The 27,658-nt window shown below is 44.8% G+C and overlaps 1 protein-coding gene across 3 annotated transcripts in view; it reads right to left on the bottom strand.

The window, feature by feature from the left end:
* Nucleotides 1–20,326, bottom strand: part of TRPC3 (transient receptor potential cation channel subfamily C member 3) — a 60,934-nt gene extending 40,608 nt beyond the window's left edge. For 2 of the 3 annotated variants that reach the window (XM_019741417.3, XM_019741419.3), the window contains exons 1-2: nucleotides 19,790–20,139; nucleotides 568–1,339 (exon numbers count right to left, since the gene is read on the bottom strand). In XM_019741417.3, coding sequence (XP_019596976.3) covers nucleotides 568–1,339; nucleotides 19,790–20,001 — 984 coding nt within the window. In that variant the 5' untranslated portion in view covers nucleotides 20,002–20,139. Of the gene's footprint in view, nucleotides 1–567; nucleotides 1,340–19,789 lie in introns of all 3 variants that reach the window. The other variant, XM_019741418.3, reaches the window with a different exon arrangement.
* Nucleotides 20,327–27,658: the final 7,332 nt, after the last annotated feature.

Raw genomic sequence — 27,658 nt, 5'->3', positions numbered from 1 at the left:
TCCATTAAAGCAAAACACTCTGCTGTCCTTGTATTTCTGGGTTGAGCTGATGTTCATATATCTACACTCACCACTTTGAATATACATTTGTGGATTTCAGGGGAGGCATTTTTGTCATATTAATGAAAGTTTGGCATTTTATATTAGTCTTTTGACTTTCGATCTAAAGGGATACACAAATGTTTGGACCAATAAACAGTGCATGCAGAACTACTGCTACTTCTGTGGTGGGTGACAGGATACAGCTAACTACACAAGGGGAGGGAGAATTAGGAAGGGGGTTGGTCACAGCAAATCCCGCCTTTTGACGAAAGGGGAGAAGTCTTGTGTTCTAAAGCTGATCCACAACACAGAGCAGCACGGTAACTGTGACCCTTTGATCCAGATATATCCTCATCCCCAAAGCGAATTTATCACAGCTCCATGCTGACAGAGGAAAATCATCAGCTATTTCTGAAGGTTGCTCCCAAGCTGTCCTGGTTTTAAATCCACTGGGTAACACCGATTCGGGAGCAAAGGGCGGGCACCAGGCAGCGGCCGGCTGGCCGGGCGGAGCGCAGAGCTTACCTTGAACTCCTTCTCGATGTTGGCCAACTTGGCCAGCTCGTTGCTGAGCTCCAGGGCGGTGAGCACCGGGTCCTCGCTGGACAGGGACAGGTAGGCCGGGCTGGCCAGCCCCTTGTAGGCGTTGATCCTGGAGCGTGAGTGGCTGAAGGAGTCGTGCCTCTGCTTCTCGGTGCAGTCCCCGCACTTGCAGAAGTAGTCGTGCGGCCGCTCGATCCTGGCGCCCTTCATGAGCAGCATGTGGACCACCTCGTACTTCTGGCAGTGCGCGGCCAGGATGATGGGGGTGATGTCGGGCGAGAAGCGCGTGCCGTCCTCGTCGTAGGCGTAGAAGTCGTCGTCCTGCAGCTCCTGCTCGGAGGGGCTCAGCGTCAGGCGCTTGCTGGCCGCGAAGCCGGGGTGGCTGAGGATGGCCTCCACGATGCGCACGTAGCCCTTGCTGATGGCCAGCAGCAGCGCGTCGCCGATGCGCGCCAGGTTCTCCTTCTTGAGCAGCAGCTCGGTCACCTCCAGGTGCTCGTTGCCCACGGCCAGCTGCAGCGCGTTCTGCCCCATGTAGTCCACGCAGTTGACGTTGAGCGTCTTGGACTCGTCCAGCATCTTGCGCACCACGGGGATGTTGCCGTACTCGGCGGCGTCCAGGAAGCGCTCCTCCTCCGCCGTGAGGCTGGTGCTGCGGTCGTTGAACATGAAGGCCGGGCCCCGGACGGCCTGGCGCCGGCCCTTCTCCCGCATCACCGTCTTGCGCCTCAGGGATGGGCTTCCCTCCATGAATCTAACCAGCAGCAACGAAAAAACAGCTAGACTATTAGGGCAAGGTGCTTCCTCCCACACATCGGGCCCTCCGGGAGTGCACAGCGCTCGGCGCACACCTGCGGCCCGAGGGCCATGGGTCAGTCGCTAGCAGCACCCCTGACGTGCACACCTGTCAGACCTGGGCTGCCTGAACCCGGGGAGCGGCCGCTCGCCCTCCGCACAAGGGCTCCCGTTCCACGGAAAACGGCTTTCAGAAGAAACCGTAACAAACCATTTCCTGACACCTGCAGCTCCCTGTGACCCCGGGAAAGATGGAATGTCTCGTATTTTGTGGAAATAACCGTACTGCTGCTCTTAAAAAGTCTTGAAAATAGAGGCTAGCAGGTACTGGGCAACAAAGCACTAGGCTTGAAGGCTAAAGAAAGCACATTTTTAAAGAATTTGGCCAGAACAATCCTCACAAGTCATCGCACATTTTTAACTAAAATATTGACCAAAAAAAAAAAAAGCCCAGTATTTAGGCCAAGTATTATCTTTTAGGATCTTAGGTTTACTTTTATTTCTTAAGGGTATCTCCCCTCCCCACCAAAAGAATAAATAAGATTTTTTCCAATGACACACAAGATTTAACAATTATAAAATTAGAGCATCAATCTAGATATATTTTATTGAAAATAACTGTGCCTTTGTAATAAGAATTGTTTAATTACCAGTATTATATAGTTGCCTCTTTAAACTAAAAGGATACGGTATGATTTATGGTTTAAAAATCACTAGTATCACTTTGTGAATAAAGCAAGTGGCACAAATTGCAAATCCAGGACAATATGTACCAAAGTCCTAACACCAGCCTCAGTCGTTGAGATTTGGCTGCATAATAAAATCATGTCATTAACTGATGAGCTCACATTTCAGTTTCTGTGATGCTGGGTAAATAATTTCATTCCCCTGGGCTTCCTTATCCCAGGTGTAAAAGGGAAATTTATAAAGTACTCCAGATTTTCCCATGAGCTCATGAATAAAAAGCTTTTTAGAAGTTCTGCGTCTCTGAAAAACAATGTTAAATAATATAGTTTTTAACATTGTGATTATTTTTAATATTTCAATGACTATTATTATAAGTATAAGCCTGAAACTTTACCTTTACCCAGTTCTAACATTCTTGCTGATTGAAATGCTTAATATAACTTTCTTTAAAGAAATCTGTGATTTTTGTTTTTTGTATGAGTTGTACCAGCAAAGGGGCCAGTAAAGCTCTTTTCACATGACTTTTGAAGCAAATAAGAGCAACAAGTTTAAAGCGAATGGCTAGGAAAAAACACTTTCCTTCCATAATACGTCTTCCAGAAATACCTTCTACCATTGACAAAACAGCATTCATAGACTCAGGGGCTGAAAACCAGAGGACACTGGCCTCCCTGGGGGTCTGGAGGTGAACATTCAGGTGGGTATTAGGGAGAGCTCCAGAAGAACAGAGGTGGTGACCAGCCCCCACTCAGTTCTCAGCTCTGTGGGCCTCAAACCCAGAGAAGAGCACAAAAGCCACAGACAGAGGACAAGGACACGTGGCCCGGCAAACCTGGCTGGACAGAGGTCCCCAGAGAGGCTTGTTGTCCAGGTCAGAGAGCGCTGCGACTAGCACCCCATTCTCCCCGCTCAACTAGTGTCGGGTGATCAACTTTAAAAACTACATAAACATAGTATTGATATAGCACATTTACATACACATACATACACGTGTATGCACACACACATACACGTATTTGTAGCAATTGCTACAAAGCAACACAGCAGCTTTTCATACCTGGGCTCTGGGGAGTGGAAATTAGGATCCACAGGGAAGGAGAGTTTTCCTTTTCACTTACATTCTGCACATTTTGAATAGTTTTAACCATAGTCTGAATATTTTAATTAAAAAATAAAATTCATGTTTAAAATTTTTGTTTAATTCCTTAGTCGACAAAATCTAAAAAATGCAAGTACTTGTTGGCAACCGTTCCTGTACCATCTTTCTGAAGCTAAATAACTGCCCTACACTTGACTATTATTAGTAGGGTATGGATGTGTGGTGTGTCGGGTCGGGTGTGGAGTGGGGAATGTGGAGTGTGTGGTATGTGGGAGACAGGGAGGTGCAAGGGTAAGTGGGGGTGTGTGTTGTGTGTGCGTCTGTGTGTTGGTATGATGATTTTTAGCCGACAAGAACTGAAAATAGTCTTCACTGAACTGCACAGAAGAGAACTTTGTTTCGAGACCAAACTATGACAAGGGTTTTAAACAAATCTTGTAAATATTGTCATTTTAATAAGTATATTTTATTAATATTAATAGTATTGACTTTTATTGGTTAATATCTTTACTATTAAGCTACAAACTGGTGCTCTTCAAATGGCTAGAATTTTCATATCATATAAAAGATGAATTTTGTGCTTCTATTGATAATATGTTGACGTTATCTAAGACTACAGAATATATACAGAGTATATATGTCTGAAGAATTCCAATCTTAGATGGGTTATCTTTGGGGAAATAAACTCATTATTTATTAGTGTCACATCTTAATGGAAAGGACTTTTATCTAATGACTGCTACCTACAAAGAAAATCACTTATAAAAACCCCATCTTTTCTCCCCAAAGAGAATGCCTTAAAAATACTAGAAAACGATTCTTTCATGAATCTTTTTCCTTGCATTTCTTAGTATTTTTAAGTTTTATCTTAGTATTTCTTCTCTTTTTTGGAACTTACACCTCCATATTGTATTTGAGCTGAAATGTGGGATTTTAGTACTAGACAACACAAGTTACATGAGTCATTTTGGTTTTGTCTTTAAAAGACTCTAACACTGAGTTAAGTGTGAAGTCAGATTTCTCAATTAGAACAAATTATGCTGCAATTTCAAATTAAAAGAACTGACTTAATGGTACTTATCTTCATGGTAAATCCACATAGGAAGTTTTTTTTGTTTTTGTTTTGTTTTTTTAACTTTCCTTACAGTATTAAGATAAACATCACTAATCTGGGCTGATAGAATGGCATGAGTCACATTCAATTCATCTACAATGTATAAACATGGCCCTGGTCTCCACGGGGCTTGGCGATGCAGGTCCTGTAGCTTTATGAAACAAACTTTGGGTTCTTAGTACTTGTCTAAACATGAAAGCAGATAAAAAATTTTTCCTAAGAAATATTTTGGTGAACCCAAAGGCAACTCTTTGCTCCATTCTATTCAGAAGCAAAAATACAAGTAACACTCCTCAGTTTTTATAATGTTGCCATCAACTTATCTGACCTCAACCAGTGTTTCCGTGTGACCTGAGGCCCACCTGTCTCAAGATCACTTGGACTGTGTTAAAATGCAGATCTCTGGGCCCCATTCTACATGAACTACATCAGAATCCCTCAGCGGTGGGGCCCTGGAATCCGTATTGTAAATGAGCATCCTTGGCGATTCCTGTGCGCACTAGGGATTGGGAACCTCCAGAGTAACAACAAGGAGCTGTGCTGGATCAATGAGCCCAGGCTATGAGGCCTGCAAACACTTGTCACACTGGCCCAGAGAAAAGCTGAAATAACATGGTGAGCAGTCAGGCTAAGGGACATCAGTCTTATGTCCATTTCAGTTCTCTATGCTTTATTACCATTTAACATTTGATTGGCAGGAAGCTACTTACCTGAGTGACAGTCAGAAAGAAGCCCGCAGAAATGCCCTCATCAGTAACCAATTAGTGTCATGCCCTTGCTTTTATCAAGGATTGATCATTTTAAAAGGTCACCATGTCTTCTTCAAAACCGCATTTAAAGGGTCAAAGAGGTTGCCTGTCATTGTACCTTTTGTGAGGATTCAAGTGCTAAGTCTTCCTAGAATTGTGTAGCAAGAAGCCTCTCTAGATGAGTCTGCTTCCTTGAATCTACTAATGTAAACTATATAACTGTGGCCATTTTGTAAAGCCCAGGGTATCCAGAACAGTTTACATCTAAAAATGCTCAATAACCATCACTACTGCATCTCAGCTCTCTGATGCAGTCTTTCCCCTCCTCCTAAAAGATTTCTCATGTAGATTTTAAATAAATTATCCTATACGCTGTGTCTTTTAAACCTATTTTATGGTTATCTAAATTCTTTTTTAAAACATAGAGTATCAATAAATACCCCCTTACATGCCACCACTGCACACATTCCTGGATGGTAAGGTAAGGTCACGCTTTATAATGTATCCTCACCCAGTGTCCCACAGGGAACAGATACTCAATAATATCTGTTCAGTTGAGTTCCCAAGTCTCCTCCAGGGCCCTGTCCTCTTACTTGACCTCAGGCCCCACACGTATAACTCTCTGTCCCCTGGTCACTCTAAAATGCCCTTCTCCCTTAAACCAGCATCTGCTCCTAATATGTGCATCTCAGGCTGGTTATTCATGCTTAGCACTTTCAAGGTCACCTATGACTCACTGTTTTGAACCTGTCCTTCACTACGTTCTGAAGCTTCTCCTTGGGAATGTTTCTTGTACTGGACCCCTCCTTCCAGTTCTCACTGCCAGCATCATCTTCCAGATCTTTAACAGATCACAGCTGGATCATTGCAACAGCTTTCTGGCAGAGATGGCGAGAGGGAAGGCAACTACACTTCACCGAGTGCCTGGCATATGTATATGCTCTTCATTCACACCATCATATTTAATTCTCCTAACAATGATATTAAGCAGGTATTGTGTTCTCTGTTTCATAAGTAAGGAAACTGAGCTCAAAAGAAATTGTCCACGGTAACATTCAGTAAAATGCTGAACTGGGATTCCGCCCGCGGTCTGACTCTGGGCTCCACGCCGCTCCTGATTTTCCTCTTTGCACCCCGCAGCCATCCCCAGCATCTTACTCATTTTCAACTTCGCTTTTACTGTCACACGTCTCTTAAAAGCAAGATAAAAAAAAACTAGAATCCCCTGGCTGACTTTCAGGGACACTGACAGCCCGCCCCACTGCCTAACCAACCTTCTTTCCTCGCTGCCCAGATTCGTTCTTCACTGTCCTATAAACACATTATTCTGCTTAGTTCGGTACCACCAAGGGTATGCACATACTATCAAGGGTATTTTTTTTGAAAAATTAGTAAAGTGCTTTTCTCTTGTGCCTTTCCAAACACAAGATCTTTGCCCTGGTTGACTCAGGGCATCTGCCTGGGGGGTCACTGGTGCAGTATAGAGTTGGGTGGGTGTGTTTAGGGGGAATTGGAGAAGACACATTTTAGAAGAGAAGTGCAAAGAGAAAGATCAAGGCAATTTTCAGCTTCCTGCAAGACAAATGGGATTTTGCAAGCAGCATTTGGGACAAGGGAAATCGTCTTGAGGAAGGATTTGCTCAATTCCTTTTTCTCTCATTAATTTTGAAGAAACTTGACCACAGAGTGCTCTCATCATGCAGACAAGATAGCTCTGCCACTTTGGCAGCACAGCCACAGTGCTTACTGTCCTGGAAGGAAAAAAGACATAGCAGAAGGGAAGTAAAAGTCAAAATGAGGCTCCAGCAGGGTAAGGAACCACTGAGGGCGGGAGGTTCTTGCCCGGTGTATCTATTTGGAGATCTGAGACAGCCCAGTCTGATGAAGCAGCAGAATGGTGAGGGCTTTCTCAAGCCACTCTCAGCTCCCACATGGTATGGACCCTGTGCTGAGACTAGGAACGCCCACGGGGGCTGTAAGCTGGATGCAGGATGTATGCTCAGGCGCCCAGCTCTGCAGCCCGTGGGAGAGGAGCTGAAATCACTTACGCAGGGAGCACAGCTGGCTCCTAACAAAGGCCAGTCAGCCAAGGTCAAATCACTTCCGCTGACAGACAATGAACATCCCAGAGACCAGAAGAGTAAGAGGACCCCAGCCCTGTCCCCCTCCAGGGACACAAATACTCCCCTCCCCCAGTGCCCAGATGCTACAGAGAAAAGCAAGGGGTGGGGCAGCTTTCTGAGAGCCTGAGCAATTTTATCCAAGTGAGAGAGAATTTCTTTAAAAAGGAAATGCACTTTAGTGTATCAAACTAAGATCAGTGAAATCGGCCTCATAGCATCTCTCTGGAGAGCCCTCAACTAGGGGTGGATGCTTGGACCGTAAAGAGACTCCAACTCCTTGTGAAGACTTGGTGGGGGGGGGGGGGGAGGGTGTTGGGAATCAGCAAGCAAAGGTCTCTTAGACACAGGTTCAAGGCACAGGAGATACTAGTTGACCAAGTCCCTCAGGACTGCAGGGCAAGCTTTCCCTCCTGATTCACTCACATACCTGCTTAATTGCTTCCTTAACCTCACTGCTTAATTTATTGATTGCTTAGTTCACTTGTTGAATGACAAGAAGTGTCTGTTGAGCAAGCAAAACACAAAACAACATTTTAAAATCTCACTTAAACCACGGATTGGACATTGAGTTCATTTGCTTCTCTCCCAGCCTGCAGGCAGGAGGGTCAGGGAAACGACCTGTTCCAGGTGGATCACAGGAGCCATGTTGCTGCTCGTGCAAGTTGTCTGGTCCCCTCACCTGCTCCGCCTGCCTCGGGATGCTCCCTTTGTTTCTCTCCAGGGACATACTCTCATTTCTGCCCTTCGCTGGTTCAAGCCCTTCCTGTCTTCCACGGTCCAGCCTGCCTTACACCTCTTTGCGCGGAAGGTACGGTTTCGCAGGTATCACTAGCAGACCTGCGCAGCTCTGTTCATTCTGAAACGCTGCGTTCCTTTGACCCTTTCTGAAGCCCTTCCTGACCATTTCAGCCTGAGCCAGTAACTCTGTACATTTAATGTAATTTTGATTACTATCTCCTGTGATACTCATGTCCCCTAAGTTCAACTGAGGATAAATGCTTTGTGCTTCCTTTTTCATGTTTCATACTTTTTATGTCACCTCGATGGTACATAATACAGTGCAGTAGAAGTTCGAAAATACTTGTTACTTGATAGCAACTCTACAAATGAAGAGACTTAGTGAGAATGGTTAAGTGATTTCCTTAAGGTCACTGAGAGGTAGAGAATTGGGAGATGAGAGCTCAGAGGTCCTCTGCCAGGCTCTCTCTACTTTCCTGTAGTGTTTCTAGGGAATGAGAAAAATGAACAACAGTTTGCAAATCAAAATAACATTATTAATACATGCTTAGCTTATGTGTTGGAACATTCTGGTTCTATAAAGAACAGCTTTTAAAACGGCTCTCTGGATTGAATTACAAGCTCTTTAGCACTCAGCAACAAATGAAGATTATTAAAGAAGTCACCTCAAATCCTTTGTTGAAATGAGGTGAAGAACTTTCCACTACTCCAGGCATCTAGCAAGCAAGCGTGCCAAGTAACAACACCATTGATGTGAGCCAAAGCAGCAAGAATCACACCCAAATTGTTTCGACTCATCAGTTCACCACACTGAAGAAAGTGGATGGGCCGACGGGAAAGGATCGGTCTGTCATTCTGTGAAGGGCAAGAAAAGCAGAAGGAGCCAGAGAAGACTGGTAGTGAGAAAAGCACAGTGGAGGGAAAACGTGTTAGGCATTAGGGAGCAAGCACCGTGCTGGTTACAGGACTGGGGTGGTGATAATTGGAAGTGGTGATGAAGGTGGGAAGCAGCAGGCACTGACGAAGGACAAGAAAGTCAGAGAAGAAAAGTCAAAAGACAGACAAGCCTCACAGTCCCCATGGCAAACAGGCACCTATCAGTCAATGTGGCTACCTCTGGGGACACCTGCCTTCTAAGCGGTATGCCGTACATGGGAGTGCACTTGGAAGGAGGAAAGAGCACCTGACAAATGGCTTTGACAATGTCATTGAAAACACATGTTTTGAACATCTTTTGATATATGTGTTTGTGGAGGGGGAGGAGTGGAGTGGGAGAGCCGCTGGACCTTAGGAGCCCCTAAGTGCACCGGTGTGCAAGGCTGGAGGAGGGCGCCCCACCAGTTCACCTGTCTAGTGGACAGGGCACAGGGCTACGTCAGCGCCACGGCCCAAAGCAGCGATTGCCGAGCCTGCACCACGATGCTACAAGCAGCCAAAGAATACACTGTTATGGGAGCAACCAAACCAGCAAGATAAGGCGCCCCAGTTAAGAAACAGGAAAGCACAGCTTTCATTTCTGAAGATTTGCATGCCACAAAAAAATGAAAGTGGAGATGCCAGTATTTACAGGTCTAGAGAGATAGTTGGGTCTGCACAGTCAATTCCCTGAGAGTTTCTGTTGGCCTGTTATAGTCAGAATTCTCCACGTATCATTTAAATAAACCTATTATACATATACTAATTTGGGCATCAGCCCTAATGACCAAGTCAGAGACAAGAGGTAGATATTAAAGGGAGGCTCTGGGCTCCTATCCACATTCCCTTCCCTATCAGGCCCCTCAGCAGCTAAAACCACAAAAGCAAAAAAGCCATTTAACATGTGTTGATCCCTCTGAAAGGCCACCAGGAGCAGAGGTGAGGACCCCCAACCACTGCCGGCATGACTTCTTGGTTATACTTCTTACACACGAGCCCAGAAAGCAGTCTAGCAAGTGCCTTCTGGAACTTAGGTGTTCCTGCTTCCAGAAATGGCATTTTGTGTGTAAATCCATTAAGCCTACTGTCGGATGCTTCGTCATCGTCTGGTTTCGTGCCTCTCCTCAATGATACTATAATACCCTTAAGAGCAGACTGCCTCTCTTGATCTCTGTGCATCTGGCTTTTAGTACATGGCCAATGAAAGTCTACGTGCTGGAGACATGGACTCACAGATGCACGTGTGCTTAATCTGTAAGACTGAAGACCAAGGGAACAGACAGTTCTCCTTCCAGATTAAAGAATACCCATGATCACGTGTGATAATGTGTGGAAGTAGTGGGGGAGGGGAATTGGAGTAACTTTTCTACACAAAAAGATGCCGTTGAGTACCTTCATGCAAATGAATAATCAGAAATTAAAGTAATATAAATAATCATTCTTTTTCCAAAGCAGATTTCTGCTTGATCACATTCAATTCTTAGTTACAGCACAAAAAGTAACTTATGGATTCTATAGCTCTTGATTTTGATCTTACATAAAGGTACGTTTCATCAGAATAATGTGGGGGCAAACAGAGGATAAATCTTAGAATTAATAAGATCTAATAATAATTAGGCTTATTTTAAAAAATAAACTCATTTTCACAATACTTTCTAAAACTAATTTTTGTTATTTCAGGAAGACGAGTGACAATGAAATTAGAAGTCAAATATAAAATCTGTTTATAATCGAGTAAGAAATGGAACAAAATGAACAGAGTAATAAAATCAAAAACTTCTTCTGACCCCAAAGAAGTTCATATTTGGCAATTTAAATGTATTAATCATTATCAATTATATACCTATTAACCTCTAATGTTATTAGAAGCAAAGGGATCTGGTTTTCTATCATTATCTTCCATATCCGAGGTCAAAAGTCTGAGGTTTGAAGATGCTCGCCCTCATCTCATCACCCTGCGACCTACTTTCCAACAGAGAATCCATATGCGTCAGTCCTATTTGACAAAATATATTTAGAAATGCAAAAGTGGTGTAGAATATTATCATTGTCATGCTCTTTCTTTAACAAGTCACACACGTGTGGACTTCTAAATCTCATTGCTTAAAAAAGTCTAGGACCAAACCCGTATTGTCACCTATTATTTGAATAGTGCAAAGAAAAAAGTTATTTTTTTTAATAGAGGAATTTTTCTTGACTAGATAATTGTAGACAAATATCCCTGACCTAGAAGCTAAATTAAAGAGAAAATGCTATGAAATCCTAAGCGTTGTCATAAAGTCACTGCTGAGCCCCTTATGCACAAGTGTGAGGTTGGCCACCCCACAGTTCCCAACTCCAGACCCTGTACCCGGGGCCGGACTCCTATGAGTCCACGCTGCCCAGGCCACTAATCTGTCTTCCCTGCTGGGCCGACACTGTGTCGTGCTGCCGGCATGCTCAGAAGAATGACTGCCTCTCAAGGAGACTGCTGAGCGGCCAGTCCCTGTGCCTTGAGCCTGCTCCTGAAGGGGGTGATGATGTTAGTGTGGCACGTACGTGATTGGAGGTGGGAGACTTCAGACGACCCTTACATCACACTGTGTAGGTTACGATCTACTCCATTTGCCTAATAAAATCAGTCATGTTAAGAATAGTCTCCCTTTTGCAATTTCGGTTCCATTCATAATCCCGTCTTCAGTGGGGCTTATATGAACACCTAAAATATAATCACAGGGATGTTCAGTTTCAAGATGATGGAATAAAAGCCTTTCTTACCCCATCTCCTCTCCAAACGTCTCCCTAAACAACAAGGAGAACAAAGAACAGCAAAAATTTCATCTTCTGTGAAACCGGAAGACATTTGAGCCCCCACTCCACAATACACAAAGACGGAAAAGAGATGAGGAAGAATAGTGAATAATTCAGTGGAGAGAAGAAAGGTCCAACCACAGTGCCTGTAACACGACAAGATAACCTGCCTTGTTCAATACCAGAAAGGGCCCAGAAATTGAAGGCAAAAGAAATCCCAGAAAGTTGAGGTGAAGCAGGAGCCAAAAATGGGGGAATTGGCTGAAAATATGTATAAGGAGTAGGTAGACATTTTTCTGCCAGATCTCTAACCCCTAACTGATATGATCAAGTGACAAACCTCACCCCTATAAAGAAGGTAGGATATAAAATATTTGGAGAAATAGGAACCGAGATGCTCTAGATGTGGGGGTACCAGCCCAGAGGATGGCAGGGACCAAGAACAGAGGGATCCCTACTCAGTTATAGAATACAGCAGCCAGGTTCATTATCTCCCAAATCTCTCCTGCCTGAGAAATAAAAAAAAAAAAACAAAAAAAAAAAACACTGCATCACTGAAATAAGAAAGAATGCTGTAACAAGGAATACTCATAAGACAAGAAAGGGCTCTTAGAGATTAAAAATATAATAGCTAAAATGGAAAAAAAATCAGTAAAAGTACTGGGATATAAATTCAAAGAAATATCACAGAAAGAAGAACAGAAAAGACAAGCACTGGAAAATAGGAAAAAAGAGATACAAAAACTAGATCAGTCCAGAAGTCCAGCATCTAAATAGCAGGCATTCCAGAAAGAGAAGAATGAACATAGTGGGTAAGAAAAAAAAAATAATAATAATACACGAAAACTTCTGAGAGAACCACAGGGCATAATCTCTAGATATTGAAAGGGATCACCAAGTGTCCAGCTCATGTAATGAAAAAAAGACCCATACCACAGCATATCATCTTGACATATCAGAACAGCACTAATGAAGAGACGATTGTTTTTTCCCCCCTAAAACTTCCTGAGGGAAAAAAAATAATTGAAAACCACATACAAAGGAAGTCAGAGGATTTCAGAAGGGATGTCTTTAGGAGAACACACAGAGCGTGCAGAAGATTTAGATAAAGAAACAAGAACAGATGAGACAAATATTTACTCCAAGAAAAACAGTAATTATAAAAGCAGTGTAAATCATATACTACTTGACTGAGCAGTGCACAGTACTTACAGTCATAATAATGAAGACTTTAAGATGTTAACCAGAAATCATGATAAATCATGTGGTGGAGGATAGGTGGAGAATAAAAGGGACGAGTGAGGGAAAACTCCCACCTGGGACTACTGATGCCAGCTAAAGTACAGCAATAAGATAGTAGTAGTTGAAGGAGTCGAAAGTGAAGTAAAGGGAGTGGGCAGGAAGAAAGAGGAAGGGAACCAAGGAACCACTGGGGACTTGCTATTTTTCTTATAAGCCTTTTCAGCACTATCTAACTTTTAAAATGATATTCATGTGTTACGTTGATAGTATATACAATAATTTAAAACAACCAACAAAAATGACAACTCTATATTGCATACTGTGAAATTATACCCTAGGGGATAAACTAAAATAATAATTAAAATTTTAGATTACTAAAGGTCTCAAGTCTAATGCCATGCTGCACTACTATTGAAAATTAAACCATAACTGTGGAGAAACCTGCCTCTTCCTTAATAACACTAGTTGACTTTAGTCCTCAAAGTCCAAACTCCTGGAATTTCCAGTCAAGATGGCGGAGAAGGTAAATGCTGTGCTTACCTTCTCTCACGACCACATAAATTACAACTAAACTACAAAACAACCATCATTGAGAATCGCCCGAAGTCTCGCTGGACCAAAGCCCTATAACTACGGACACACAGAAGAAGCCACCTCAAGAAGGGTAGAAGGGGCAGAGATGCAGAACGGGTTGATCCCATACCCACATGTGACCATTACAAACTGGAAGGGATATCTCAACAGCGGAGGTCCCCCCCTGAGGAGCAAAGCATCCCAGCCCCTCTCCAGCCCAGGTTCCAGTGCCGTGGAGAGAGGACCCCATAACTTATGGCTGTGAAAACCAGTGGTGTTTGTGGCCGAGTGAGACAGAGGGTAGCTGCAGTCCCAGATGCTCCTCCTAAATGGCCCCTGCATGGACTTACCTGATGACGGACTCCCTCACTCTGAGCTCCAGTGCTGGGGCAGCGGCACGCAAAGCACCACGGACATACGGGGAGGAACTGAGTTGTCTGGCTGCAGGGTGAGGGCTGCAGGGGCAGCTTTCTCCCTGATGGACGAGCTGGTGGAAACTATTATTTCTTTGTGGAGTGCTCCCTCTTTCCAGTACGCAGATGCAGGCGACTGACATATCTGGGTCTCCATCAACCTGGCTAATGCCCGTTCTTTCATCCTGTTGATTCTGAGACCCTGCCCCGCCCAACTTTCAGGCACACCCAAGTCACTTCCAGTGGCTTTTTTGTACAAACTGCCTGCCTTGGCTTATGTTGCAGACTGTCCTAAAATGTCTCAAAGGTTCACAAAACCCAAACAAGCAGCATCTGGCTTCAGCATGTCCCGTACCTCTGGCTGAGCAGCCCCAAACCTGGCACCAGTGACAGCCGGCCTTGGTTCTCACACTGGCCTATCAAGGCACCTCCAAGAAAAAGCACAGGCAGCAGCTATCTGTGGATTGCTTTGTGGCTCATTCCAGGTGGCCCTGGGCAGGACACAGGCTGTGGCTCAACTTAGCCTGCAGTGGGTTCCGTCTCAGGTGCCCCTGGGTCTGGCACACCCAGTAGGCCAGCAGGTGACCCAAGTCGCCTCCAAGAAAGGACAGGCATGAGAGCCTAGGCTAAAGCAAATCCTGCTCCATAGCGTCAGCCTCTGCACCACACTTCTTCCACTGTAGTCATGGCCAGTCTTCACAACCAGTGATTCCGAGGGTCAATCCCTCCTCCCATTAACATGCAAACAGCAACCAAGGCTCAACTATAATAGGAGAACACACACAACCCACTCAAGGGACACACCTGGAGCACGTGGCTCAGGTGACCAGGGAGACTGCATTACTGGGCCCTACAGGACACCTACTACCTAAGACCACTCTACTAATACCGGAAGACATAGCAGCCCTACCTAATACAGAGAAACAAACACAGGGAGGCAGCAAATGGAGAGATAAAGAAACATGTCCCAAAGAAAAGAACAGAACAAAACTCCAGAAAAAGAACTACATAAAATAGAGACGAGCAAGAATTCTACTAGACACAGAATTCAAAACCCTGGTTGTAAGGATGCTCATTGATCTCAGGGAGAAGTTCATTCAGCAAAGAAATAGGAAACATAAAAATGGAGATAGAAAATATGAAAAGCAACCCGTCAGAAATGAAGAATACAATAACTGAAATTAAGAATATATTACAGGAATCAACAGATTAGATGAAGCAGAGGATCAAATCAGTGATTTAGAAGGTAGCAGAAAACACTCAGTCAGAACAGTAAAAAGAAAAAAGAGCCCCCCCCAAAAAAAAAAAAAAATGAGTATAGTTTAAGGGGCCTCTGGGATAACATCAAGTGTACCAACATTCACATCATAGGGATACCAGTAGGAGAAAAGAGAGAGCAAGGAATTGAAAACTTACTGGAAAACTTTCCAAACCTGGCAAAGGAAATGGGTATTCAAGACCAGGAAGCACAGAGTCCCAAACAAGAGGAACCCAGACAGGCCCACACCAACACACATCATTCAGGTACACCTGACACTCATATAATATTGTATGTTAGCTATATTTTAATACAAATCTTTTTTAAAAAGTCCAAACCTCTGTTCCTGGACATTTAGCAGTCACTTGGAGAACGTCTGATTTGCCATCTGATGGTGGGAGGAGGAGGCAACTTCCAGTCTGATGCTCAAGCCAGCACACACACCACTGTTCTCAACCTCCCAGGAGAACTAAGCCTAGATCAGGACATTGACACGGGGCCTGCGCTACAGACACTGACATCCTACTGGATAATCCAGGTAAGAAGGCACTGTGTACTCACCTGCAGCTCCCCTATCATATAGAGCTGAGCTTACTATTTTTTTAAATCTTTTAATCACTCTGTGGCTTTATTTTTTAATGACTTTTTTTAAAAAAAGATATACATAGGGAAATTAATATAGTCAAGGTCATTAACACTTCCACCTCCTCATATAACTACTTTTTTGTGTGTGAGAGCACCTGGAATCTACTGCCTTGGCAAATAGCCAAGATCCAAGATACGGAAACAACCTAAGTGTCCATCAATAGATGAATGGGCAAAGAAACTGACGAAGATATACAATGGAGATCTTGCCATCTGTGAGGACATGGATGAGCCTGGAGGACATTATGCCAAGTGAAATAAACCAGACACAGAAAGGAAAATACTGCACGATCTCTCTTATGTGTGGGATCTAAAAACATCAAGTACACGGAATCAGAGAATAGAAGGGTGGTTACCACGGGCTAGGGGAGGAGATTGGGGGGATGTTGGTCAAAGGGAACACAGTTGCAGTTATGAATAAATAAATGATGAATAAATCCAGAGCTCTTGTGTACAGCATTGTGACTAGTTAATACTAGTCACTACGGTGAATACAGAAACTCTGTTATTGATTTGCCAAGTAACCTTCAGAAAATGACTACTTCTCTGTGTACCAGTCCAATGATGACAATAAAACCTACTTCAAAGAGGTGCGATTCAAGTTAATTAGTATAAACGACAGCATGAAATGCTATGTAAACACAAATTACAGCACCCTCTCTGAAGAAAAACTAGAAGAATCCTCTTTTCTAGAAGTCTTTCTCTGTTAAAGGTAACACTGCTGAGAAAGCTAATGGTTTTGTGCACGTATGCTAATATAACAAGGATTGATTCTTACTAAAAGCAGACTCCTAAGTTTCTCTCTTGATTTATTGAGTATTTGACAACCGTGGGTCAATTCTTCCCTTTTCTTGAAACTCTTTTCTCTATGTAGCCTGGCCTTAGTACCACCTGTGCCTTCAACATTTTCTGTCTTTTCCTTGCTAGCCTCTCTACCCCCCCCCCCCGCCCCCGCAACAAAATGTTTTCCCTCAGAAAAGGGAACCTAGACTTCCTTTGTTTTTCTCTCATGCTCCTTGGGGTAATATCATGTACTCATACAACCCTGTAACAGTTCCCATCAGATAGTAGACTGAATAGCGCCAAGCTTTAAACTTGCAATTCCATCTTTCTGTTTGACACCTCTTCCTGAATTAGTTGAAAAACCAGATCCTCCTTTTTCTTTTGTTTTCTACAATACATTAATGATGGTAGTTATCTACGTTTAAATCCCTCTTTAAATCCCTCCTGGCCAGGTAGTTGCAAATTCCCAAAGATTCTGTGTATTCTCTCTTCTGATTTCTCCCCTTTCCATCCCACCAGTGCTACACTATTACAGATCCTAAGCTCAGCCTAGATAGTTACAATAGCTCCCTAATTTATTAATTTACATTCTGCCAATTGCCCCGTCAATCCATCCTGCTCTCAGAGAGGCTTTGACCCAATTGCTGCTGCTCTGAAACAATCTATGGCTCCCTCCTGCCTCCTCTGAGAATACAAGATCCTTCACATGAATAGCCCAGACCAACACATCCAGCCACATCTCACTGCTCTCCTACACACTGTGTTCTAACCAAAGTCCACTAATATCCTCTAGATGTGCCTGGCATTTTGGGGGTGGGGGAAGGGCTTGAATTCATTACCCACTCTGTGTCTGCCTCCTAGCCTACCTATGTTTTAAGGCCCACAAACGTTTCCTCGATTTTTCCACAACCTTATGTTGTCTTACTCTCCTTTGCACTTGACCCTTCATAGCTCTATTCTTGTGTATGTGTTTTTTATGGTGCTTATTTTCCTCTAACTTATAGCATAATTGTTCAAGTCCAGTTTTATTTCTACCTCTCCCTCATGAGATTTTAATTCCTTGAGTGCAGACAAGTTGTCATACCCATCTTTGTGGCTTGTTGTACCTAGCCTGCACTTTGCATATGTCAATGTTTAAGAAATGTCTTTGGATTGAAATTCAGGAGAATGCTTTCAAATGCCTTTTTGGAGTTCATCAGATATATTTAACAAGTAAAAGACTTCAAGAATGAGTTAACCTTACCAGCGACTTACTATTAATACTTGGTCCTAGGTTTGCAAATAATTGGGGTAGAGGAAGTCTTGGCTTGAATCACTGGTTGAATTGAGAGTTCTATCAAAGGAGTTTTTACAAAAGTCTTGTTAGCGATTTAACAGATGTCATCCTTCTTCCTAAATCAGTCTGTTTAAAACTCCCAAATGGAATACTGGAGCATGGAGCAGTGAAATGAACAACAGGATGACACTGAGGAATATTCTTGGAAGAAGTGGGTTCTACTCTCAGCATCCCTTCTGCTCTGCCTACTGACGGACAACCCTGGGGTCATCCTTCTTCAATTCCCACTAGGGCTGTTGTTCACCTGAGCTATTAAACTGTGGCTACTTCTACTCAAGGAATGAAGAGCGAATCTCTGCTACAGATAATCAAGCTAGAATCTGACGTTACCATGCTACAGGCCTCAAATAAACACGGAGAGCTTGCTGCTGCTGCTGCGGGACCTCCAGAAGACACGTTAATTAATGTCTACCTCCTTAAAATGACTGGGTCTTCTCAACGGCTTTACGAAACAAGTACACATTTACTTGTAGAATTATGTAAGCTCAGAACATAGATAGGAAGATGTTCCATTAACAGTTACACTTTAAGTCCACAATAGAATTTGCCCTGACAGCTTTGTGCAATTGACCTCAAACTTCAAAACGCAGAGTAATGTCTGCTCCGGCCCACTTTCTCAGATAAGAGTGCTCTAGTGTCCAATTTAATGTAGAGTTAAGTAAAAGAAAAAAAAAAGAATCAAGAAATTGAACAGGGTTCTAAAAGCCAAATGGACAAAAGGGAAAATGGACCATGACTTAAAACCTCAGTGAGGCGGGGATGTAAGCTGGTGGTGCTTTAATCCCTAAGGATTTCATTACTTCCCTCCATTTCCTGGGGCATTTCCACTCCAGGCTCATCTTCAGCAATAACTGAACCACACCCGGATGCGTCGCTCCTTTTAAATCAGAACCCTTTCCTAGGCGATCTACTTGCAGCCCTATTTGTTTTCTACAGGCAAGTTGGTGGGGTCCGGGTCGCCCCAGCGACCTCGGCTGGAGCTGCAGGCAGCTCGCGGCAGCAGGGGGCGCTGCAGAACCAGCTCCCGGGCGCAGGCGGGTAGCGCCGCCCGCCTCGTCTGACCCCAGCTTCTCTACCTAGATCCGAGCGTTCTTCCTAAAAAAGACAGTAAACCCGCGACACGCCCAAGGTACGTGACCAGAGAAATAGAGAGCCTGCGCCCTATAAAGCGAATCACCCTCTTTTTCATCCTCTCTGCGTCTGGCAGATCTGGCAATGAAGCAAAGTTGCTCTTTCTCACACATTAGAGCGCCGACCTCTACCTTCCTTTAAAAAAGGAAAGAGCTGCTGACCCTGAGCCGCCTGGGGACTACAGCCCAAGTCATCAGAGCGGTTCCCGCGCCGCTCTCTCCCGGGGGACCTACTGGGGCTTCGGCTCCAGGTTTCTCGCAACTGTGAATGGGCCGTCGGGAAACCAAGCGACCGGGTACATCTTCCACCCATACTCCGTATAGCACACAGTCCCTTCCCTTTGCCCCCGACGGCCCGGAGCGTCCGAGGGGACCCACGTTCCCGGGGTGGCTCGACGCGGGGACGAGTCGGGGTGCGCGCGCGCCTGGGTCTATGCGCCCCTTCCCCTTCCTTGGCATCCCCGGGTGAACGTGGGAACCCCGGGTCTATTCTCCGAGGGGTTCCCAGCCCACGGGGTAGTCGCACGCGCATCCCCGACCGTAGGATAGGAAGTGTCCGTTGGCTGGAAAGCGCGCCTGGCGTCCGTTTGCGGGGCAATTCCGCGCGCTTCAGCCAGGACACGGCCCCCGCCACGCAGTCCGCGCCCCCCAAGTCCCTCTAGAGAGCAGGACCCAGGGAAGGACCCCGGCCAAGGTCGGGCCCGAAGCCTCCCCGAATCGGACTGCCGGCCGTGCCGGTTGGGGTCTGGGGTCCAGGGCACGTCGCGGGGCGGCGGGGGCGCCTTTGCCCCGGGCCGCCGCGGCCAGTACTCACATGTCGGGCCCGGGCGAGAAGGGCGGCGGGCTGTAGCGGTGCGGTTCCCCCGGCGAAGGCGCGGAGCGCGGCTCTAGCCCCCCGTTGACGCCCCTCCAGCCCCGCGGGCGGCGCTGCGGCTCTGCGCCCAAGTCCTCGCCCTCCTCCTCCGCCTCGGGCGCGGGGAAGGTCACCCTGGCTTGCTCTTTGCACTTCCTGACCTTGGTGGACATCGCGCCGGCCTCCGCCTGCGCCGCGCCGTCTCCCAGCGGCGCCCCTTCTCCGCCTCCCGCGGCCCCGGCAGCCAGGCGCAGCCAGGGGCGGGAAGGCAGGAGGAGAGAGCGGCGCGGCCCGAGACCCAGCAGTTGGAGGCGGGAACCGAGGCCGCAGCGCCGCCGCCGCCCACCATCAAACCGTGGGAGCCGCGGCGGCGGCTGTGGTCGCGAGGAGGCAGCCCGGGGCGGAGCGGGGCGCGGGGACTGCGAAAGGCGCTCCCGCCCCGCCGCGGCCGCGCTGCCGCCTCCGAGCCCGGCGCCTGCTCCGACAGCATCACTTGGGAGGACAGTTGCGTTACTCCGGGTGAAGGAGCGGGAGGGAGGAGGGACGGGAGAGGGAGGGAGGGGTGAGATCTTTCTCACTCTGTGCGAGCGGGGGAGGAATCGGACAGACCCGCAGGTAGGGGGTCAGAGAGACTTCCCTTCCCATCCTGCCACCTCTCTTCCAGAGGCTCCACAGCCCGTTTCCATGTACAGACACAAGTTTCTTAAGGAGGGAAAAGGGAATCGGCTGGCTGGTTCATTTTCCCGCATTCGTAGTTACCCCATTCAACTCGAAAGCATCACTTTTCGTTGTTCCTCACTCTAAGCAGGACTTAGCTGAACCTACACAGGTTTAAGTACATTTCCCTGAGTGCTTTTGTACCCCAAGAATGGTAATATTTTAAACGTGCACGATGTTTCAGTTTTTTAAAAAATAATGAATCTCAAAAACATCTAACAGGATTTATATGCTTCCCAAGAAATATTTTTCCAGCAAAATTTAAGCTCTCCTTTTTAAAACTTAAAAAAAAAAAAGCATTTTAAAATTCAACAACAGTATTTCTTCTGGGAGAAAACACAATGGAATTTTAGTCAGAAAGAGCCTTAGGAATCAAGGAATTTATCCCACGTTTTAGAAATAAAACTGAGGCCTAGAGATATTGAGTAAACAATTTAAGGTAGGTAGCTAATGAGAAGACTCAGATTAGACCCAAGTGAATGTATTTTCCAAGGCTTTCTATTGCCTTAAAGAGGCAGCTTTTCAGCAAGTCCAACCTGGTGGAAAATACCAGGCAATGATGATAAAATAAGATACACATTTTTAACTGTATCCAATTTTACTGTATGTCTTTGAGGAGCAATTATTCCCAAATTTAAACAAAACACAAGTAAGGAAGTGTGGTTCTTTGGAATTTAATTCTTAGAAGGTAAATAAAATACTGTGTGTTTTAGTCAGATGATAAAAAGTCTGTATGTTTAAGGAAGCAATGCTGTTTATTTATGCCCCTGATGCAGAAAACAAGTCAGTATCGTCTAGTACTTTCCAGTCAGAAGCTCCTTTCCCATACCGGCACGGACAGAAGTAAACTGAGAAGCCTCACCCTGTGAGTCTGCGGCCCCCTTCAATCCCATCTCTGGAATATCCCACCTCTGGGCTGCTCTCCCCACCCCAATACCACTGGCTCAGTTCAGGCTGCCCTTGGCCTCCCTGCAGCCCTCCTCTCCCCGTGCTATTTCATTCTTCATGCTGCTACAGAGAACATGGTCCAGCAGGTCTGAGCGTGACTTTTCTCTGTCAAAATCTCTGGTGGCTTCCCACGGCTTTCGGGTTAAAACCCAATTCTGGCACTCCCAGTCTTCCATGGACTAACCTCATCCTTCAGGCTCTCCTTTCATCCTCCCTCATTACACATCCTAACTCCAGTCACCCTGAACCTCTCACTCCTCGCTGGACGTTCTGGACACCCCAATTTCCCTGACTTTGGCTGTGGTATTCCTGTCACTGAGCTGTCTCCCTTGTCCACCTGGAACACTTCTCCTTTTCCCTAAAGACCTAGGTTCAACGTGTCTCTGATGTGACACCCCATTGAAGCTCCCACAGCCCCTGGTTCTTCCTCATGGCACTCTGTGCTTGCCACAATCTTACCACAGGTCACACTGGATGGAAATTAACTCTTTATGTCTGTCTCCTCTTCAGACTGTGAATTCCCTGAGGATGGTTTAGGATCTTATTTACTTTGAGCAACTTGGAGGCTCATCTTTTTGTCTTTTGTCTTTTTAGCTCAGTACCTGATGTGCAGGACAAGCTCAATACATGTTATCAAACGAATCCAGAAGTCTGGAGTTTCTTTATAATTACGTTAACAAGTTCATACGCTACTCTTATGATGAGGTTCTGGGTAAAAGCACAGCAGGAAGGCTGGAGTATCAGGGTTTACTCTTACATATTATATTAGTCTGCTAGGGTTGCCATAACAAACTATCGCAAACTGGGTGGCTTGAATGACAGAGATTTATTTTCTGACAATTCTGGAGGCTGGAAGTCGGCGGTCAAGATGTCAGTAGGGTTGGTTTCTTCTGAGGCCTCTCTCCTTGACTTGTAGATGGCCGTCTTCGCCCTGTGTCCTCTTGTGGTCTTCCCTTGTATCTATATCCTAATCTCCTGCTTTCATAAGGACACCAGTCTTACAGGATTAGAGCCCACCCTAATGGCCTCATTTTTTACTGAATTACCTCTTTAAAGGCCCCCATCTCCAAATACAGTCACGTTCTGAGGTTCCAAGGTTAGGACTTCAACATGTGAATTTGGGGAGGGGGCACAATTCAGCGCCTAATGCACACCGAGTCCTGAGCCTAGAGAATTGTTCCACCCAGAGTCTGCTGACTTTTATTCTTAAGAAGTGTGTGCCTGGGATTGCTGAAAACCGAGAGAGGAAATCGAAAAGGAAATTAAGGAGAGAGAGGAAACAAGGCCGTCCTGCCACAAGCCAGCTTTGGCCTTCTTGTTTTCTTCTTTTGTAGGAGAGGGTCTATCCCTGCGTTTGTGTACTCATGAAATAAGTGTTTGTCCAACATTAAAAATCCATTACTCCTTTGGGGAACAAAAAAATTATTATTCAGTCTTCAGAAAAATCCAACTGTTGAAGCAGCTTATTTTCAAGTAGAGGTGGCCCTTGAGGCATAAGTAAAGTATAACTTTCATGGTAAGTCCAAATAAAATAAAAGTGACTATTTTTTAACCTGGTAGCAGAAGATGGTCTCTAAATTTTCTCTTATGTCTCTAAGAAAATTCTGTACCTTCTTTAAAATCTGTTTCCATGCTGTGGAAGACCTCCCCCCTGCCCCTTTCTCTCCAGGGCTATCTGGGAGACACCTACTCCTACGTCACTGTTGAGCAGTAATTCTTGCACCCTGGGATAAAAGTTATGGGAATAGGTATACTGTTCTAACCAGTGCCCATTTTTTTCTTCCTTAATACAAGCTCATCTTATGAATGGGTTGTGCTTTCTTTTAAAAAACGATTTTATTTTTTAGAGCAGTTTTAGGTTCACAGCCAAGTTGAGGGGAAGGTACGGAGATTTCCCATGTACTCTCTGGCTCACACAGGCACAGCCTCCCCCATTGTCACCATCCCCACCAGAGTGGCACATTTGTTACAACTGATGAACCTACATTCACACGTCGTTATCATTTGGAGTCCATAGATCACATTAGGGTCCCGTCTTGGTGGTGTACATTCTGTGGGTTTGGACAAATTTATAATGACATGGATTCACCATACAGACTAGTTTCACTGCCCTAAAAATCCTCTGCTCTGCCTATTCATCCCTCCCTTCCCCCAACCCCTCACAAACACTCATTTTTTTTAATCATCTCTATAGTTTTTGCATTTTCCAGAATGTCATATAGTTGGAATCATACTGCACATAACCTTTTCATATTGGCTTTTTTCACTTCGTAATATGCATTTAATTTTCCTCCATGTCCTTTCACGGCTTGATAGCTCATTTCTTTTTAGTGCTAAATATTTCATTGCCTGGATGTACAAATTTATACATAACCATTTAGGAAAATGGTTTTGTAAACATCTACATGCAGGTTTTTATTTATTTTTAAATTTTAAAAGATTTTTATTAAAAATATTTAAAATATTTTATTAAAAATATTAGTTTCTGGGGTACACGACGGTTATTCAACATTTATATACCCAAAGAAGTGATCACTATGATAAGTCCAGCAACTATCTGGTACCATATCATGATATCACAGTATTATTGACTATATTTCCTATATTGTATATTACATTTATTTTATACCTGGAAATGTGGACCTCTTATTTATTCCCTTTCACCGTCCCCCCCTCTTTTCCATTTTTCAATTACAGTTGACATTCAATGTTATTTTATATTAATTTCAGGTGTACAGCATGATGGTTAGACATTTATATAATTTAAGAAGTGATCACCCTGACTAGACTAGCACCCACCTGGCACTATGCATAATTGTTACCATATTATTGACTATATTCCCTATGCTTTACGTCCCCCTGCCTATTTTGTAACTACCAATTTGTACTCCTTAATCCAGTCTCCTTTTTTACCAACCCCGCCCCCCCATCTGGCAACCATCAAAATGTTCTTTGTATCTATGAGTTTAATTCTGTTTTGTGTGTTTGTTCTTTAGATTCCATACATAAGGGAAATCACATTGCATCTGTCTTTCTTAGCCTGACATTCCACTCAGCACAATACCCTCCAGGTCCATTCATGCCACCAGTACCATGTCTGTAGTAGCTGTGCTAAATGCCAGGACACCCCAAGGCCTGCTGCCACCTGCCTGCTCCCTTAAGGTTCAGCCACTGATAAAGCCTTGTGCCAGTAGGGTGAGGCAGAGTCTCAGAGAGTCACTAGAGTGGGAAGAATTGTGGTCCCAGGTTAATGTAGACTCTGGTTTGGTGCCAGCATGGAGTTACTCAGCAAAAGTCTCAGAGCACAAAGAGGCCAGTCCCCATTTGCCCAGGGCCTGTGGACTCCCATAGTTTTCCAAGAAAGCGCGCAATGTGGGCGGGCCAGGCTGCTCGCAGAGAAAATACCTCTGATGTTGGGGAAGTCAGGTGGGGCAGGATCCCAGCAGAGTCAGCAGGGCAGAGCAGCGGAGCTCACCAGGCCAATCAGATTCATATTTGGCCATGGTGGCGGCGGGCTCAACACAGGAAAGGTGACCCCGCCTGCTGGCTACCGGGGAGTAGGCCCCACACGGGAAGTTGTGACTGTCCTCTAGGCCTCACCCCAAGGCCACACACCTCAGAATGCCTCACTGTGTGCCTCTGACACCCCCTCCGAGTCACCGTCCCTCCGCTAGAGCCCAAGGTGAGTGCCTGCGTGTGAGTCTGTGTGTCAGCCACTTAGGAAAACATCTGGGTTTCTCCTGCAGCCTTCCGTCCCACACGAATGGTCAGAATCCCCACTGTTTTTCACAGCCAGGTGTCATGGGGGCTCCTCTTCCTGGCACAGGTAGTCCGGGCTGGGGAGGCTGGTGTGGAGCCTGGGACCCCTCACTTCTCTAGGGGTAACCTCTGTGGCCGAGATATCCCTCCTGATTCTCAGCTGCCACACGGAGGTTTGGGGCCAGCCTGTTTCCTGTCTCTGCCACTCCTACCAGCCTCAATGTGGCTTCTTCTTTATATCCTTAGTTATAAAACTCTGTCCGGCAGACTTCAGATGGTTGTCCAGGTTGATTGTTCTATAATTTAGTTGTAATTTTAACGTATTCACAGAAGGAAACGGGCACAGTGTTTACTCCACCATCTTTGATTTCTCTCTCTGTGCAGGTTTTTGTGTGGACATAAGTTTTCAACTTCTTTGGGTAAATACCAAGGCATGTGATTGTTGGATCTTACAGTAAAAATATGTTTCGTTTTACAAGAAACCTCCAAACTGTCTTTCAGAACAGCTGTTACCATTCTGCGTTCCCACCAGCAATGTATGAGAGTTTCTGTTGGTGCATATGCTCACCAGCATTTGGTGTTGTCAGTGTTCTGGTTTTGACTATTCTAATAGGTATATAGTGGTAACTCATTGTTTTAATTAGCTTTTCCCTGATGACTTACAATGTGGAGCACCTTTCCATATGCTTATTTGCCACCTGTCTATCTTCTTTGGCGAGGTGTCTGTTAAGTATCAACAGGTGTCTTAAGATTTTTGGCCCGTGTAAGTCTCGTTGTTTTTTATTGAGTTTTAAGCGTTTGTTGTATATTTCAGAGAAAAGTCCTCTATCAGATATATATCTTTGGCAAATATTTTCTCCCAGTCTGTGGCATACCTGCTTATCCTCTTGAATCTTTGCTTTCTAAAGTAAACAAGTCATTAATTTTCTTAACAGCATAAACGAGTAAGACGGGAAATGCTGTATATCAGACAATTAAACCTGAAAAAGGAAGATTCCTAAACTCATATGTGGTAATTAATATTCTAGTGCCTTTTTCACAGAATTTACAGTGTCCTAGAAACGGTGTATCTAATATACCTATAATATACCTATAAACTAATGCTTGCAGCTCTTTACATGCCCAGGCTGTCACCTAACTTAAAACAAGTATTTTGAAAATTTCTTCATAAGCTAGAAATTTGGAACTCACAATTTACTTTATGATAGAAATAAGATGTAAGTGATGTTTATATTTCCTGGACAGCTCACACATACTTAGTTAGCTTAAGTATATTTTAGTGACACTATAGGGAGGTATCTGAGAACATGTATTTTGGGCCCGTTTTAAATTGCATGCCCTTTTGAGGCGCGTGACGAAATCTCCAATGACCCACTGCATCCCACCAGGGACGTGATCGTCCCTTAGTCCAGTGTCTCCGCGCCATACAGGCTCCCTGCCCGTCAGTCACTCAGTAGCCATCTTGTCGTGAGATGCACTGTCGTAGTATGGCAGTGTGTGTGTTCAAGTCACCCTTATTTTATTTAATAACGGCCCCAAAGCAGCAGAGTAGGGATGCTGGTGATTCAGATATGCCGAAGAGAAGCTGTAAGTGCTTCCTGTAAGTGAAAAGGGGAGTACAGTACAATGAGATATTTTGAGAGAAAGAGAGAGAGAGAGAGACCACATTCACAGAACTTTTATTACAGCATATTGTTAAAATTGTCCTCTTTTATTATAAGTTATTGTTGTTGATCTCTTACTGGGCCTCATTTATAAATTACACTTTATCATAGGTATGTATGTGTAGAAAGGTATGTTGAGTACATATAGCAGTCAACACTCTGTGGTATCAGGCATCACTGGGGATCATGGAACGTATCCCCCATGGATAAGGGGGGACGACTGTACTGTGTAAGAATTAGCTACTGTTACTTCACTATTGTGAACTATAGGACTAATGACAGAGTCTGAAGTCTGGGTCCTAAAGCGAGGCCCTGCGCTGTCTGATTTACATGCCCCTCTATAATAGTATTTACTAAATTATGGAACTCTTGACTCACTTGTCTGTCTTTCCCACTGGACTGTAAGCTCTACTGAGGCAGAGATAATGTCTCATCTGACCTTGTCACACGAGGGTAATCATAAAATTGGAAACATAGCAAGTGTTCAATAAACGGTAACTAGTAATAGTAGCAGTTACAACAGGTGATACCTGATAAATATTTAAGGAATGAAGAGCTGCTTTGGACACAGTGCCAAAACGGGCAAAAACACTTTTTTTGGCATCTACCTACTCTTTCTCTCACATCTTTTCCTATCTTATTGTGCCCGTCTTCCCTGGCACCTATGGACGCAGTGACTTCGTGTTGTTTTCTTTGCGCTGAGATGTTACGTATCTATCTGGCCTGCTATATCCTAAAAGCG

This window comes from Rhinolophus sinicus, chromosome 15 (genome assembly GCF_057876585.1).
Source record: "Rhinolophus sinicus isolate RSI-liver-muscle chromosome 15, RSI-T2T, whole genome shotgun sequence".
NCBI classification, from domain to species: Eukaryota; Metazoa; Chordata; class Mammalia; order Chiroptera; family Rhinolophidae; genus Rhinolophus; species Rhinolophus sinicus.
This window is presented reverse-complemented; position numbering and strand designations above follow the sequence as displayed.